At 44.7% G+C, this 18,138-nt stretch overlaps 1 protein-coding gene across 1 annotated transcript in view; it reads left to right on the top strand.

Moving 5' to 3' along the window:
- LOC128684317 (all trans-polyprenyl-diphosphate synthase PDSS2-like) overlaps window positions 1-18,138 on the top strand; it is a 95,262-nt gene that overhangs the window by 1,560 nt on the left and 75,564 nt on the right. Inside the window, exon 2 of the mRNA XM_070098308.1 lies at window positions 7,369-7,566. Within this exon, the coding sequence (XP_069954409.1) occupies window positions 7,369-7,566 (198 nt within the window). The remainder of the gene's footprint in view (window positions 1-7,368; window positions 7,567-18,138) is intronic.

The following is an 18,138-nucleotide window of genomic DNA, read 5'->3' as shown; positions in this document are numbered from 1 at the left end:
ACGTACCTGAAATCTTGTATGTTTATGAGACAGAAAAAAAGGACACCAGCAATCCTACCATCATGTAAAACAATTACAGGCTTCTGTTTTACCCTCACTTGGCAGGACGGTAGTACCTCCCTGGGTGGTTGCTGTCTACCAACCTACTACCTAGATATATATATATATGTATATATATATATATATATATATATATATATATATATATATATATATATATATATATATAAACACACACGTACGTACGTACGTATACAGGTTTATAGAAAGGGATCAACTAGCCTTGCCTAACTGTGCCTCGTAGACGAAGTGAAGCAGTGGGGTCACACTTGTATGTTACCAGCGGTCTAAGGTAGTGACTTACCTGCTACCTGGAGTCTACCTGAAGGTTGCTCCGGGGGTCAACGCCTCGCTGCCCGGTCCATGACCAGACCTCACTGTGGATCAGGGCCTGATCAACCAAGCTGTTACTACTGGTCACGACGTAGTCCAACGTATGAGCCATAGCCCGGCTGATCAGGCACTAATTTTAAGTATATGTCCAGTTCTCCCTTGAAAGCAGCCAGAAATCTCTTGGTAATCTCTCTTACGTATGATAGGAGGCTTTGGAACAGCCATGGGCCCCTGACACTTATTGTATTATCTCTGTGTACTCACTGCGCCCTTGCTTTTCATTGGGGGATGTTGCACAGCCTGCCGATTCTCGTGCTCTCATTGGAAGCGATTTCTGAGTGCAGATTGGAACCAGTCACTCTAGGATTTTCGAGGTGGGCTGATAGTGCTGTCCTGGGAGACAGTAATGGGGAAGCTGGAGGTGCTGTCCTGGGAGACAGTAATGGTGAAGCTGGAGGTGCTGTCCTGGGAGACAGTAATGGTGAAGCTGGAGATGCTGTCCTGGGAGACAGTAATGGGGAAGCTGGAGATGCTGTCCTGGGAGACAGTAATGGTGAAGCTGGAGATTTTGTCCAGGTAGTCGGGAATTATACGCAGGAAGGAATACATATAAATGACCTCATAGGGGACAGGAGCCATAGTAGGGAAACAAGTGTAGTCAAAGATAAGATAAAACCAATATTGCAAACTAGAAATACCGCAGGAAATAGCAAACAAGAGGACTCCACTAGCAATAGTGAGGATATACTACCAAAAACAACTGGTGGGAGCTCCATTGTTGGTGCTAGGGAGGATAGAAGTAAGACAGGGAAACATGCACCAACAGGGAATACAGTCACAGAAACCCAAGGCAAACGGAAACCAAGCTTGTGCACATACTATGCACTCGGTATCTGCTGGCATGGGAAATCTGGAAAAACAGATGGGACGTGCAACTATGACCACCCTAGGAAATGCCATGCCCATATGACAACAGGAAAATGCAAACTCCCTTCCTGTAAGCTTTTTCACCCTGAACTGTGTACCTCTTCAGTACAGGAAAGACTGTGCTATAACTTAAATTGCCAGGCATACCATCTAAAGGGGACAAAAAGATACAAAACATCCAGGCCATGGGAAAACCTGGGTAGCCACAGCCACTCAAGAGGGAGAGGTTTTTTAGTGCCAGGAAGGAAAAAAAACTGGCAGGAAATGGCAGAAATCGTACACCAAATCCAGTCATTCCTGGAGTGGAACCACAGTCGATGGCCTCCACTCCAAACCAACAGATACAGATACTAATGCCGGAAAAAAAATCCCCCCCCAGTACCAACAATACCACCAGTCCGATAACATTCTTCTTTGCAAATATACAGGGTCTAAAGCCAGCAACAAACAACAAAATACCTTTCATCCGTGGACTGCTTGCAGAGGCAAAGGCAATGTTCGCGGCTTTCACTGAGACCCACATAAAGGATCACTTGGACAATGAAATATGGATCCCAGGTTACAACCTATACAGATGTGACAGAGTGAACAGGCAAAAGGGGGGGGTTGGCCTGTACATTGCAGAGTCACTTGTTTGCACAGAACTGCTAAATGCACATCGGAGCTTGTTTCTTGGGTGGCATTGAAAATTGGGATGGGCAAATGTTTTGTTAGTGGGATGAATTGTAAAGGACCTGCCTAGTATGGGCCAACAGGCCTTCTGCAGTGTTCCTCCTTTCTTATGTTCTTATGTTCTTATGATGTAGTGGAAGTTTTAGCAGTAAAGGTCGAGAACCAAAACCTAGTCATTGTGATAGTCTACAAGCCTCCGGATGCAACATCCCAGCAATTCCAGGAACAGCTGTTAAAAATTGACCACTGTCTGGAAAACCTTCCAGCTCCTGCACCCAACATCTTGCTCCTGGGGGATTTCAACTTAAGGCACCTAAAATGGAGGAATATAGCAAATAATATTGTTGCAGTAATAACACCAGGAGGCAGCTCTGATGAAAACTCACACTCACGCGAGCTTTTAAATCTCTGCACAAAATTCAATTTAAACCAGCAAATAATAGAGCCTACTAGACTGGAGAATACACTAGACCTCATCTTCACTAACAATGATGATCTGATAAGAAATGTCACCATATCAAAAACAATATACTCAGATCACAACATAATTGAGGTTCAGTCATGTATGCGCGGAGCCCCAGACCGACATAATGAGATTAGTCACGAGGGAGCATTCACCAAATTCAACTTCAATAACAAAAACATAAAGTGGGACCAAGTAAACCAAGTCCTAACCGATATAAGCTGGGAAGATATACTAAGCAACACAGACCCCAACTTATGCCTAGAACAGATTAACTCGGTGGCACTCGATGTATGCACAAGGCTTATTCCTCTAAGAAAAAGGAGGAGTAGATGTAAAACAGAAAGAGACAGGCGCTCCCTTTACAGGCGACGGAAAAGAATAACAGAGCGGCTAAAAGAGGTCAATATATCTGAAATGCGTAGGGAGACACTGGTCAGAGAAATAGCAAGCATCGAACTTAAGCTAAAAGAATCCTTTAGGAGTCAGGAATCGCGGGAAGAACTAAAAGCCATCAATGAAATCGAAAGAAACCCAAAGTATTTCTTCTCCTATGCCAAATCAAAATCGAGAACAACGTCCAGTATTGGGCCCCTACTTAAACAAGATGGGTCCTACACAGATGACAGCAAGGAAATGAGTGAGCTACTCAAGTCCCAATATGACTCAGTTTTTAGCAAGCCGCTAGCCAGACTGAGAGTCGAAGATCAAAATGAATTTTTTATGAGAGAGCCACAAAATTTGATTAACACAAGCCTATCCGATGTTATCCTGACGCCAAATGACTTCGAACAGGCGATAAATGACATGCCCATACACTCTGCCCCAGGGCCAGACTCATGGAACTCTGTGTTCATCAAGAACTGCAAGAAGCCCCTATCACGAGCCTTTTCCATCCTATGGAGAGGGAGCATGGACACGGGGGTCGTCCCACAGTTACTAAAAACAACAGACATAGCCCCACTCCACAAAGGGGGCAGTAAAGCAACAGCAAAGAACTACAGACCAATAGCACTAACATCCCATATCATAAAAATCTTTGAAAGGGTCCTAAGAAGCAAGATCACCACGCATCTAGAAACCCATCAGTTACACAACCCAGGGCAACATGGATTTAGAACAGGTCGCTCCTGTCTGTCTCAACTATTGGACCACTACGACAAGGTCCTAAATGCACTAGAAGACAAAAAGAATGCAGATGTAATATATACAGACTTTGCAAAAGCCTTCGACAAGTGTGACCATGGCATAATAGCGCACAAAATGCGTGCTAAAGGAATAACAGGAAAAGTCGGTCGATGGATCTATAATTTCCTCACTAACAGAACACAGAGAGTAGTCGTCAACAGAGTAAAGTCCGAGGCAGCTACGGTGAAAAGCTCTGTTCCACAAGGCACAGTACTCGCTCCCATCTTGTTCCTCATCCTTATATCCGACATAGACAAGGATGTCAGCCACAGCACCGTGTCTTCCTTTGCAGATGACACCCGAATCTGCATGACAGTGTCTTCCATTGCAGACACTGCAAAGCTCCAGGCAGACATCAACCAAATCTTTCAGTGGGCTGCAGAAAACAATATGAAGTTCAACGATGAGAAATTTCAATTACTCAGATATGGTAAACATGAGGAAATTAAATCTTCATCAGAGTACAAAACAAATTCTGGCCACAAAATAGAGCGAAACACCAACGTCAAAGACCTGGGAGTGATCATGTCGGAGGATCTCACCTTCAAGGACCATAACATTGTATCAATCGCATCTGCTAGAAAAATGACAGGATGGATAATGAGAACCTTCAAAACTAGGGAGGCCAAGCCCATGATGACACTCTTCAGGTCACTTGTTCTATCTAGGCTGGAATATTGCTGCACACTAACAGCACCTTTCAAGGCAGGTGAAATTGCCGACCTAGAAAATGTACAGAGAACTTTCACGGCACGCATAACGGAGATAAAACACCTCAATTATTGGGAGCGCTTGAGGTTCCTAAACCTGTATTCCCTGGAACGCAGGAGGGAGAGATACATGATTATATACACCTGGAAAATCCTAGAGGGACTAGTACCGAACTTGCACACGAAAATCACTCACTACGAAAGCAAAAGACTTGGCAGACGATGCACCATCCCCCCAATGAAAAGCAGGGGTGTCACTAGCACGTTAAGAGACCATACAATAAGTGTCAGGGGCCCGAGACTGTTCAACTGCCTCCCAGCACACATAAGGGGGATTACCAACAGACCCCTGGCAGTCTTCAAGCTGGCACTGGACAAGCACCTAAAGTCAGTTCCGGATCAGCCGGGCTGTGGCTCGTATGTTGGTTTGCGTGCAGCCAGCAGCAACAGCCTGGTTGATCAGGCTCTGATCCACCAGGAGGTCTGGTCTCAGACCGGGCCGCGGGGGCGTTGACCCCCGGAACTCTCTCCAGGTAAACTCCAGGTCTCCAGGTAAACACTCCAAGGAGTACAGGTCGAGAGCCTTTAAACGTTCCCAGTAATTAAAGTGTTTTACCAAACTTATACGTGAAGGTCCTCTGTACATTCACCAGATCTGCAGTTTCATCTGCCTTGAGGAGGGCTGTTAGTATACCTGGAGAGGGTTTCGAGGGTCAACGCTCCCGCAGCCCAGTCTGTGACCAGGCTCCATGGTGGATCAGGGCCTGATCAACCAGGCTGTTACTGTTGGCCGCACGCAACCCAACGTACGAACCACAGCCCCGCTTGTCAGGTACTGACTTCAGGTGCGTGTCCAGCGGGGATGTTGCATCATTGGGGGGATGGTGCATCGTCTGCCAAGTCTTTTGCTTTCATAGGGAGTGATTTTTCGTGTGCAAGTTCGGTACTAGTCCCTCTTGGATTTTCCAGGTGTATATAATCATGTATCTCTCCCTTCTGCGTTCTAGGGAGTACAGATTGAGGAACTTCCAGCATTCCCAGTAATTGAGGTGTTTTATCTCAGTTATGCGTGACCTGGGAGTGATCATGTCGGAGGATCTCACCTTCAAGGACCATAACATTATATCAATCGCAGCTGCTAGAAAAATGACAGGATGAATAATGAGAACCTTCAAAACTAGGGATGCCAAGCCCATGATGACACTTTTCAGGTCACTTGTTCTATCTAGGCTGGAATATTGCTGCACACTAACAGCACCTTTCAAGGCAGGTGAAATTGCTGACCTAGAAAATGTACAGAGAACCTTCACGTTTACCTGGAGAAAGTTTACCTGGAGAGAGTTCCGGGGGTCAACGCCCCCGTGGCCCGGTCTGTGACCAGGCCTCCTGGTGGATCAGAGCCTGATCAACCAGGCTGTTACTGCTGGCTGCACGCAATCCAACGTACGAGCCACAGCCCGGCTGGTGAGGTACCGACTTTAGGTGCTTGTCCAGTGCCAGCTTGAAGACTGCCAGGGGTCTATTGGTAATCCCCTTTATGTATGCTGGGAGCCAGTTGAACAGTCTCGGGCCCCTGACACTTATTGTGTTGTCTCTTAACGTGCTAGTGACACCCCTGCTTGTTCTATCTAGGCTGGAATATTGCTGCACACTAACACCACCTTTCAAGGCAGGTGAAATTGCTGACCTAGAAAATGTACAGAGAACTTTCACGGCGCGCATAACGGAGATAAAACACCTCAATTACTGGGAGCGCTTGAGGTTCCTGAACCTGTATTCCCTGGAACACAGGAGGGAGAGATACATGATTATATACACCTGGAAAATCCTAAAGGGACTAGTACCGAACTTGCACACGAAAATCACTCACAACGAAAGCAAAAGACTTGGCAGACGATGCAACATCCCCCCAATGAAAAGCAGGGGGTGTCACTAGTACGTTAGGAGACAACACAATAAGTTTCAGGGGCCCGAGACTGTTCAACTGCCTCCCAGCACACATAAGGGGGATTACCAACAGACCCCTGGCAGTCTTCAAGCTGGCACTGGACAAGCTCCTAAAGTCGGTACCTGACCAGCCGGGCTGTGGCTCGTACGTCGGATTGCGTGCAGCCAGCAGTAACAGCCTGGTTGATCAGGCTCTGATCCACCAGGAGGCCTGGTCACAGACCGGGCCACGGGGGCGTTGACCCCCGGAACTCTCTCCAGGTAAACTTTCTCCAGGTAAACGTGAAGGTTCTCTGTACATTTTCTAGGTCAGCAATTTCACCTGCCTTGAAAGGTGCTGTTAGTGTGCAGCAATATTCCAGCCTAGATAGAACAAGTGACCTGAAAAGTGTCATCATGGGCTTGGCATCCCTAGTTTTGAAGGTTCTCATTATTCATCCTGTCATTTTTCTAGCAGATGCGATTGATATAATGTTATGGTCTATGAAGGTGAGATCCTCCGACATGATCACTCCCAGCAGTATTCCAGCTTAGAGAGAACAAGGAACTCTTGCTTTACCTCTCTTACAGCCATCTTAAATGAATGGACAGGCAGGGTTGGTTCTACATCATGAAAAGTCCTTAACCAGCATCAAGGTACCCCCTTATCTGGAGAGGGTTTCGGGGGTCAACGCCCCGGCGGCCCGGTCTGAGACCAGGCCTCGTGGTAGATCAGGGTCTGATCAACCAGGCTGTTACTGCTGGTCGCACGTATACCGAAGTACGAACCACAGCCCGGCTAATCAGGTACTGACTTTAGGTGCCTGTCCAGCGCCTTCTTGAAGACAGCCGGGGTCTATTGGTAATCCCCCTTATGTATGCTGGGAGGCAGTTGAACAGTCTCGGGCCCCTGACACTTTTTATGTTGTCTCTCAGTGTACTCGTGGCGCCCCTGATTTATATTTAAATTAGCATTTTTATACTCTCTTCTTTGTTTAAAGAGCATTTTTATTGCCTGTTCTTTAAAGTATGCTACAAAATTACTAATTATTCGAAGAAATTTACTGAACTGTTTCAATATTTTCTCAGCCACATCCAGAAGACTTACAGCACAATAGCACAGCAAAAGCCCGATTGGAGTCAAGTAGTTAGTGATGCAGAAAAGATCGTCGGCTACCCAACTTCGTACTTGACGCTGCGCTCCCTGATTTCTGACGAGATCTCCAACATTACCTTCCATATGAGAAAGCTTGCACATTCCTCTCACCCGCTACTGAAGACTGCCAAGTGAGTACTCACTGCTGCGCCTTAGACATATGCACGCAGTTAGTTTAATATGTTTATTATGCACAACATACCCATCCTGTGGGTGGTAGTCAAAAGATTACAGAGGTACATAATGGGTCCAGAGACTGGACCCCGAAGTTTGATAGCTGAGCAAGTTAATAATGAACTCCAGGTAGATCTGGTCACATCATGACAAGTTACAAAGACGCATACAGTAAAGTTATGCTATTATTTTTTTTAGTTCTGTCAAGCTCGTTGCAGATTTATACGTTTTATTTTATTTATTTTTTTAATTTTAGTTAAAATGACTTTCGTGATTTTCAGATTGGATGAATCACACACAAATAACAAATTTTCGGATTTTCTGTTTCACCAATATCTGTACCACTGTTAGCTCGGTATGCGTAATTCCGCATTCTGTTTTATCATGTGTAGACCATTTTCCTCCTATATTCATAGAGAAGCCCTAAACCTGTAAGGGTCATACAGCACATGAGAAATGGGAGAGTAACTCCAGTTGCTTGGATCAGTCGTCCTTCATAAATAACCAAAGCGGGTTTAGCGATAGCAAATCTTGTTTCAACAGCCTGCTGTTGTTAGTTCTAAAACCAAGTAACAAAGGTGAGACAGGAGTGAGTGGTGAAGCTTATTGCAAAGGTACTAGATGCAGCGTTAAGGGGAATGACTTGTTAGGAAAGCTTGAGGACCTAACAATAACTACATTAGGGAAGAGAAGAATTAGGGTAAGATAGAATCATGAGATACAAAATACTCGTATGACTTAATAGAGTGGTCAAGGATAGTGTTTAAGAGGTGGGAAACGGGTACACGAGGGCACAGTTTGAATTTTAATAGAGATGCGTCATAAGGGACCAGGAAACATTTCTTCAGTGGAATGATTTGGACGAAGCAATGGAGGCTGGTTTCATACATAGTTTTTAGAATAGGTCCGACAGGGCTTCCAAGGCTAGGAGGGACTAAATCCAGCATGTACCAAGCTCATAGGCAGGGCTAGGAGCTTACCTGGAGACCTGGAGTTTACCTGGAGAGAGTTCCGGGGGTCAACGCCTCCGCGGCCCGGTCTGAGACCAGGCCTCCTGGTGGATCAGAGCCTGATCAACCAGGCTGTTGCTGCTGGCTGCACGCAAACCAACATACGAGCCACAGCCCGGCTGATCCGGAACTGACTTTAGGTGCTTGTCCAGTGCCAGCTTGAAGACTGCCAGGGGTCTGTTGGTAATCCCCCTTATGTGTGCTGGGAGGCAGTTGAACAGTCTCGGGCCCCTGACACTTATTGTATGGTCTCTTAACGTGCTAGTGACACCCCTGCTTTTCATTGGGGGGATGGTGCATCGTCTGCCAAGTCTTTTGCTTTCGTAGTGGGTGATTTTCGTGTGCAAGTTCGGTACTAGTCCCTCTAGGATTTTCCAGGTGTATATAATCATGTATCTCTCCCTCCTGCGTTCCAGGGAATACAGGTTTAGGAACCTCAAGCGCTCCCAATAATTGAGGTGTTTTATCTCCGTTATGCGCGCCGTGAAAGTTCTCTGTACATTTTCTAGGTCGGCAATTTCACCTGCCTTGAAAGGTGCTGTTATTGTGCAGCAATATTCCAGCCTAGATAGAACAAGTGACCTGAAGAGTGTCATCATGGGCTTGGCCTCCCTAGTTTTGAAGGTTCTCATTATCCATCCTGTCATTTTTCTAGCAGATGCGATTGATACAATGTTATGGTCCTTGAAGGTGAGATCCTCCGACATGATCACTCCCAGGTCTTTGACGTTGGTGTTTCGCTCTATTTTGTGGCCAGAATTTGTTTTGTATTCTGATGAAGATTTAATTTCCTCATGTTTACCATATCTGAGTAATTGAAATTTCTCATCGTTGAACTTCATATTGTTTTCTGCAGCCCACTGAAAGATTTGGTTGATGTCTGCCTGGAGCTTTGCAGTGTCTGCAATGGAAGACACTGTCATGCAGATTCGGGTGTCATCTGCAAAGGAAGACACGGTGCTGTGGCTGACATCCTTGTCTATGTCGGATATAAGGATGAGGAACAAGATGGGAGCGAGTACTGTGCCTTGTGGAACAGAGCTTTTCACCGTAGCTGCCTCGGACTTTACTCTGTTGACGACTACTCTCTGTGTTCTGTTAGTGAGGAAATTATAGATCCATCGACCGACTTTTCCTGTTATTCCTTTAGCACGCATTTTGTGCGCTATTACGCCATGGTCACACTTGTCGAAGGCTTTTGCAAAGTCTGTATATATTACATCTGCATTCTTTTTGTCTTCTAGTGCATTTAGGACCTTGTCGTAGTGGTCCAATAGTTGAGACAGACAGGAGCGACCTGTTCTAAACCCATGTTGCCCTGGGTTGTGTAACTGATGGGTTTCTAGATGCGTGGTGATCTTGCTTCTTAGGACCCTTTCAAAGATTTTTATGATATGGGATGTTAGTGCTATTGGTCTGTAGTTCTTTGCTGTTGCTTTACTGCCCCCTTTGTGGAGTGGGGCTATGTCTGTTGTTTTTAGTAACTGTGGGACGACCCCCGTGTCCATGCTCCCTCTCCATAGGATGGAAAAGGCTCGTGATAGGGGCTTCTTGCAGTTCTTGATGAACACAGAGTTCCATGAGTCTGGCCCTGGGGCAGAGTGCATGGGCATGTCATTTATCGCCTGTTCGAAGTCATTTGGCGTCAGGATAACATCGGATAGGCTTGTGTTAATCAAATTTTGTGGCTCTCTCATAAAAAAATCATTTTGATCTTCGACTCTCAGTCTGGTTAGCGGCTTGCTAAAAACTGAGTCATATTGGGACTTGAGTAGCTCACTCATTTCCTTGCTGTCATCTGTGTAGGACCCATCTTGTTTAAGTAGGGGCCCAATACTGGACGTTGTTCTCGAATTTGATTTGGCATAGGAGAAGAAATACTTTGGGTTTCTTTCGATTTCATTTATGGCTTTTAGTTCTTCCCGCGATTCCTGACTCCTAAAGGATTCTTTTAGCTTAAGTTCGATGCTTGCTATTTCTCTGACCAGTGTCTCCCTACGCATTTCAGATATATTGACCTCTTTTAGCCGCTCTGTTATTCTTTTCCGTCGCCTGTAAAGGGAGCGCCTGTCTCTTTCTGTTTTACATCTACTCCTCCTTTTTCTTAGAGGAATAAGCCTTGTGCATACATCGAGTGCTACCGAGTTAATCTGTTCTAGGCATAAGTTGGGGTCTGTGTTGCTTAGTATATCTTCCCAGCTTATATCGGTTAGGACTTGGTTTACTTGGTCCCACTTTATGTTTTTGTTATTGAAGTTGAATTTGGTGAATGCTCCCTCGTGACTAATCTCATTATGTCGGTCTGGGGCTCCGCGCATACATGACTGAACCTCAATTATGTTGTGATCTGAGTATATTGTTTTTGATATGGTGATATTTCTTATCAGATCATCATTGTTAGTGAAGATGAGGTCTAGTGTATTCTCCAGTCTAGTAGGCTCTATTATTTGCTGGTTTAAATTGAATTTTGTGCAGAGATTTAAAAGCTCGCGTGAGTGTGAGTTTTCATCAGAGCTGCCTCCTGGTGTTATTACTGCAACAATATTATTTGCTATATTCCTCCATTTTAGGTGCCTTAAGTTGAAATCCCCCAGGAGCAAGATGTTGGGTGCAGGAGCTGGAAGGTTTTCCAGACAGTGGTCAATTTTTAACAGCTGTTCCTGGAATTGCTGGGATGTTGCATCCGGAGGCTTGTAGACTATCACAATGACTAGGTTTTGGTTCTCGACCTTTACTGCTAAAACTTCCACTACATCATTTGAGGCATTTAGCAGTTCTGTGCAAACAAGTGACTCTGCAATGTACAGGCCAACCCCCCCCCCCATTTGCCTGTTCACTCTGTCACATCTGTATAGGTTGTAACCTGGGATCCATATTTCGTTGTCCAAGTGATCCTTTATGTGGGTCTCAGTGAAAGCCGCGAACATTGCCTTTGCCTCTGCAAGCAGTCCACGGATGAAAGGTATTTTGTTGTTTGTTGCTGGCTTTAGACCCTTGATGCATGCTCTTGTAAAATTAGAATCAGGTAAGTTTGATCCAAGAAAGAGTAAGTTTTCTAGTTTAATATGTTGTACCCCACATCCATCCTGTGGGCGGTAGTCAAAAGATTACAGAGGTACATAATAGGTCCAGGGACTGGACCCCAAAGTTTTGATAGCTGAGCAAGTTACAAAGGTAATGAACTAGATCTGGTCACAATCATGACCAAGTAACAAAGGTAATGAGCTCCATGTAGAGCTGGTCACAATCATGACAAGTTTCAAGGGTAATGAATCATAAACAGGTTAGTACATGGTTACAATTATGAACAGAATAATGAGCAGTTAACAAACACAGTAGAGAATTCATCCATTGCCCCAACAACAGATGTTGCTAGGTGCCTGTCTCTCCTCGGCAGGACAGCCAGACAGCATTGCAAAAAGCAGCAGGTTGCGCCAGGAACTGCTGCTTGCAGGAGCAACAACGACCCTCCCCAAGAGGTCCAAGAGGCCAGCGACTCCTCTAGCAGCCCGAGGGAGAACTGCCCTGGGGACGTGTCAACGTCCTGGTGGACGCCAATTTGACTGAAGATTCCAGGCCCTCTGTAAAGGTGAAGGCACGGCAGCTGTTACCTATGTCTGCTGTGAGGGACTGTTGGTTGTTTCCACCTGGAGCCCTCCGGGTGCCCAGACACCCACCGTGTGCACGGATGTTCAAGCTTGAGGAACTGAGTGAGTAGTTCAGTTCCTTAAATCCAGAGCCCTTCATCTGGGGTGGACTTTGAAAATGAGAGAAAACACGAATTGCAGGTGAGAGCATTAAACCCAAATGGGTAATACAGGAAATGAGGGGTCATCAAGAGCCCTTTACCATCAACAAGACCCCTCCCCCCAGTGAAAGAACATTTTCGAATTTAAAAAACAGGGCCGGACTTGAGTTCTGGAGGTGGGAAATAAAGTGCCTGCACTCTGAAGGACTGGTGGGGATATTGTCTTTTGGAGGAACATTTAAGCTGTAGTGTCAGCAGGTCTCTGGCAAGCTCATTACGGTTGTAACCAGACATAAACGTGTAAATAGTTATTTGTTTATCTATCAAAACTTTGCGGCCCAGTCCCTGGACTCATTATGCGTCTGTAACCTTTCGACTACCGCCCACAGGATGGGTATGGGGTGCATAATATAGTAAACTACTCTGTCAAGAAAGTGATGGTAAAAGTGCTTCTTCTTTTTCGGGTCACCCTACCTCTGTGGGAGGCGGCCGGTGTGTTGAAATAGAGATTTAGATTTTGCCACCGAAGTGGCTAGTTTATTGTGCACCCCATACCCATCCTGTGGACGGTAGCGCAAGAGCATATGGATACACAAAAGGCCCAGGAACTAGGCCCCAAAAGGGTTAACAGGTGTACATTTGGATATGTATCTGCAGTTCACTTATCTGTTACAAGCAAATTTAGGAAATTTGCTTAGTATATCTGGTATCTTATTTTCATTAATAAGATATCTTGACATGTCACATGGGTTATTATACTGTCTGTCTCTGTATTCCTCAGTAAGCGGACAATTAAGCACAAAGTTTTCAAGGCAGTGACCATATGCCTGATCACATAATTTACATTTAGTTTGATCATCAACTGTGTGTCTCCCAAACTGCCAGAAGTACTTGTAACCAAGCCTAAGCCTGGCCACTACAACATCAGTCAGTACTTGTAACCAAGCCTAAGCCTGGCCACTACAACATCAGTCAGTACTTGTAACCAAGCCTAAGCCTGGCCACTACAACATCAGTCAGTACTTGTAACCAAGCCTAAGCCTGGCCACTACAGCATCAGTCAGTACTTGTAACCAAGCCTAAGCCTGGCCACTACAACATTAGTCAGTACTTGTAACCAAGCATAAGCCTGGCCACTACAACATCAGTCAGTACTTGTAACCAAGCCTAAGCCTGGCCACTACAACATCAGTCAGTACTTGTAACCAAGCACAAGCCTGGCCACTACATCAGTCAGTACTTGTAACCAAGCCTAAGCCTGGCCACTACAATATCAGTCAGTACTTGTAACCAAGCCTAAGCCTGGCCACTACAGCATCAGTCAGTACTTGTAACCAAGCTTAAGCCTGACCACTACATCAGTCAGTGCTTGTAACCAAGCCTAAACCTGGCCACTACAACATCAGTCAGTACTTGTAACCAAGCATAAGCCTGGCCACTACATCAGTCAGTGCTTGTAACCAAGCCTAAGCCTGGCCACTACAATATGAGTCAGTACTTGTAACCAAGCCTAAGCCTGACCACTACAACATCAGTCAGTACTTGTAACCAAGCATAAGCCTGGCCACTACAGCATCAGTCAGTACTTGTAACCAAGCTTAAGCCTGACCACTACAACATCAGTCAGTACTTGTAACCAAACCTAAGCCTGGCCACTACATCAGTCAGTACTTGTAACCAATTATTATTATTATTATTATAATCAAAAAGAAGCGCTAAGCCACAAGGGCTATACAGCGCTGCAGGGTAGGGAAGGAAGCGAGGGTATTGGGCGACAGAAGGGGGGAGGGATGATCAGTAGGTTACAGAAAACAGTGGGGCAGGGGATGGTACGGGGGTAGAGGGTAGCAAGAGATTGAGGTAGAAAGGGCTGAAGGTATCATCAGAGTTTGTGAAGTAAGTCAGTTGTTGTCAAAAAGTCAATGAGAGAGTCTGGATGAAAGGTGGGTCCATCAGCGAGAAGGGAAGGTAAAGAGAGAGAAGCAGAGCGAAGACGACGTTGGAGGTAAATTCTGCGTGCTCGTTGATAAAGTGGACAGTCTAATAGAATGTGGCTGACCGGTAATGGAACCTGACAATTCTCACAGAGAGGCTTGTAACCAAGCCTAAGCCTGGCCACTATAACATCAGTCAGTACTTGTTACCAAGCCTAAGCCTGGCCACTACAGCATCAGTCAGTACTTGTAACCAAGTCCGATTTCCTCCAGTTTCGGTGCACAAGACAAAGTGTTTTCACTCTTTGTAAAAAATATTTATCAAAAATATACCTCAAACAACAATTGAGAAAAGACTGATTTATTGAAAATGCCCTTTGGTACGGTGGTAGGCCTATATGGGACGACTTAAGGTTGTTTGGACACTTGGTGCCGAAAGAACAATGCTTATACGAATTTATAATTGTTACCTTTCCTCTAAATAACGTATCTTTATTTCACAAAAAAATAAAGTTTGTTAGTTCTTGGAATGTTGCAAAAAATCTGCCTTTTACTCCCACATAACTCCCAAAGTATTTGGAATATTTCCAAAAATGAATAATTGTTAATTAGAGAAATCATTATTCTACAATTTCTGTGTATATTATTACATTTAAGTAAGTAATAAAGGCAGACTAGGTACCGTAAAGTGAATAAGTTACTTCCGAGATATCGGCCAGGAGCGCCGACCGGCCCCCCGTCTCAAAAAAAAAAAAAAAAAAAAAAAATCGCGAAAATCGCGTTTGTTTGGGTGTATTTCTTAGTAAACTGGTGTTCTAGTGCAGTTATCCTCTTCAAAACACCGTTTTCTATCACAAGACCAAAGAATACGACATGGAGACGAGCTGTAACTGATTTATATCGAAATATTCCTGGTGATCGCTCTCCATATTATGGCCTATTTTATTCAGTCTAGAGTATATAACATGTTTGTATGCTATTTATAGTGTTTATTATATCATATTAGATCAATTCTGATAGATAAATAAGCCGTAGAGTTTATATATAAGCTGATATAAGCGTAATAATGAAGTGAATTCTCCTGGCACTTTCCGGAGCGGCGGTAGGCCTGGTAGGCTAAAAGTCTACGGATAATCTCCGCCTACTATTTTATTATGCCAAATAATCAGTTACATATTATATTAGAAAGAATAATGCAAGAAAAAGAGATAAAAACAAGGAATAAATTTCAAAAAATGCATGGGCTGTGAGCAGACTCGCTGCCCACATCCCCGTCACCATACCTGATATAAATGGCTATAATTTCTTGTCGTAGAACATTCATTCTCGTACCATTGTGTTGCCAAAGAGTTAAGCTATTTTTCAGTATGAATAACTCAATTTCCATATTTTTTCGATAATTCTTGACAGCGCGCGGAAAATTGGGATACAGCCCCCTAAGCCTGGCCACTACAACATCAGTCAGTACTTGTAACCAAGCCTAAGCCTGGCCACTACAACATCAGTCAGTACTTGTAACCAAGCCTAAGCCTGGCCACTACAACATCAGTCAGTACTTGTAACCAAGCCTAAGCCTGGCCACTACAACATCAGTCAGTACTTGTAACCAAGCCTAAGGGGGCCGTGTGTCAAAAAATTGTAGCTCGTTTGTTTACCGTTCGATTTCCTCCAGTTTTGGTGCACAGGACAAAGTGTTTTCACTCTTTCTTGAAAATATTTATCAAAAATATACCTCAAACAACAACTGAGAAAAGATTGAAAAAGGACTGATTTACTGAAAATGCCCTTGTGTCAAAATTTATTCCTGTATGGGAGGCTTAAAATGAGTGAGGAATGTCTGGCCTGCTGGGTGACCTTGAAAATGGCACTATAAGACTCGCATGCCACTTACACCCATACTGCGTGTGTCTAGTGAGGTGAATGTCCCTTCCTCGACTTTCCTATTCACCGGTATCCCTTAACTCGTCGCCATTATCTACATATGGGATAAGGGCGAGTTTAGCTGATCCAGGCTAAACAGCGCTCCAAGCCAGCCAGTGAAGGCCAAGTTACAAAATGCCTTTGTGAACGTTCTACAGTGTTCCGGCCGTACCTTCGGTGTTGTGAGAACTAGTTCTTAAGTAGTGAAAATTTGTCTGTCATTCCAAGACACGTGTGCTAGATGTGTTAAGTGCTGCGGGTCTGGAGTAATTAACAAGTAGTACAGTGTTGGTAACTCTCGAGACGACTGTGGGCCCAGTGAATGACCTTGAAAATCGCACTGCGACCCGCAGGCCACTACACCCATATTGCCTGTGTCTAGCGAGGTGAATATCCCTTCCTTGTCCCTTCTCTCTTATGGAATAAAGGCGGTTTCACTGACCCAAAAGTAACAGACTAACTCTTCCATCTCAAGCAGCTGAATTAAAAGTGACCTATGGATGTGAACGAAGTAAATGATGGTGAAGGCGAATTCGTACGTTTTAGAAGTAAGGGAGCTTTGAAAAAAGAAAGAGGATTTCAAAGGAGACTTGCTGCAAGAAACAACGAGAGCAACAACAACCATCGCAGAACGGTTAGGCTTGATTTCCCTGCTAACACTGAGTTTGAGGTCAAGTTTAGATGGTTTTACGAAGCTTCATTAGACAACCCAGAAAAAAACCTTCGGATTCGCTTTCGTCATGACGAGGATAATTACGTTTTTGTTACTAACGACCCAACATTCATAGAAAAACTTCTTACTCATAAATATGCTAACATCCAACTCCAAGCTGCCCCACCAAGATCACCTAAAGTACTTATTGTTATCCACAATGTCAATAAGTACATGGATCCTAAATTCCTGTTGTCAGATCAAGTTGCAAACCCTCGTCGACTTCCAAATGAACTGATGTTGGCTGAGTGGATTGGTCAAGGGACTCCACCATCATATATCTACTCTCGTGCAGCGCTTAACAGGAGTTACAAAATAGCTTTGTACAAAGCACCTCACCGTAGATGCTACAAGTGTCAGCGCTGGGGTCACATTGCTTGGAAATGCTCATCTAAGTCACACTGGTGTGCAGTGTGTGCCAAGGCCCATCCTCACCAGTGCTATGATATGATCAAGAAACACCAGACCGTTGCATTAGAATGTATCAATTGTAAGACTCCAGGAGTCACAGCTGCTCATGTTGACTGCAGAGCGAAAGCTGCCCACATCGCCAGCCGCAGAGCTCCCGCCTCACCCATCACCCCCCATGATGAGGCAATAGGCCTACCAGATACTTCATGTCTGAATACTGACCCATGCCTGAACTCAGACAATATGGTTGAGCGAGTCACTCTGGGAGTACATCAACAGAGCACGATCACGTCTGCTATCAACACTAGTAATGCTGCTAGTGTTGACACCATCTGTCTGGCTGAGTCAGCTGTCAGTCAGCCACCTGGCTCAGCTGATCGGGACTTCATACTTCCTGATGACGCTAGTCTTGCTGGGGTGGTACACAACATGCAGCTGCGCATAACAGTACTGGAGAAGCAACAATGGTGTTTGAAACAACAACTTGAGCACCACGAGGAAAAACTTACAGAGGTTGCAAATGAGTACATCAACCCACAGATAGTCAGCCATTATGAAAATGAGTGTGGTGATGATGAACAAACTGATGATTGCAGTGGTGTTAATAATCACAAAAACGATGAATCTGATAGTGGTGTTTACAATCACAGTGAAGATGATAAGGGCAGTGAAGGCCATCATGATAGTCAACCTGATGAGTGTAATGTATTGATAGATACTGAGTGTGGAGATGACCCGGTTGTTGATAATGGTGTATGTATCACTGGTCATAATGATGAGGGAAGTGATACATG

This window comes from Cherax quadricarinatus, chromosome 4 (assembly GCF_038502225.1).
Source record: "Cherax quadricarinatus isolate ZL_2023a chromosome 4, ASM3850222v1, whole genome shotgun sequence".
Taxonomy (NCBI): Eukaryota; Metazoa; Arthropoda; class Malacostraca; order Decapoda; family Parastacidae; genus Cherax; species Cherax quadricarinatus.
This window is presented reverse-complemented; position numbering and strand designations above follow the sequence as displayed.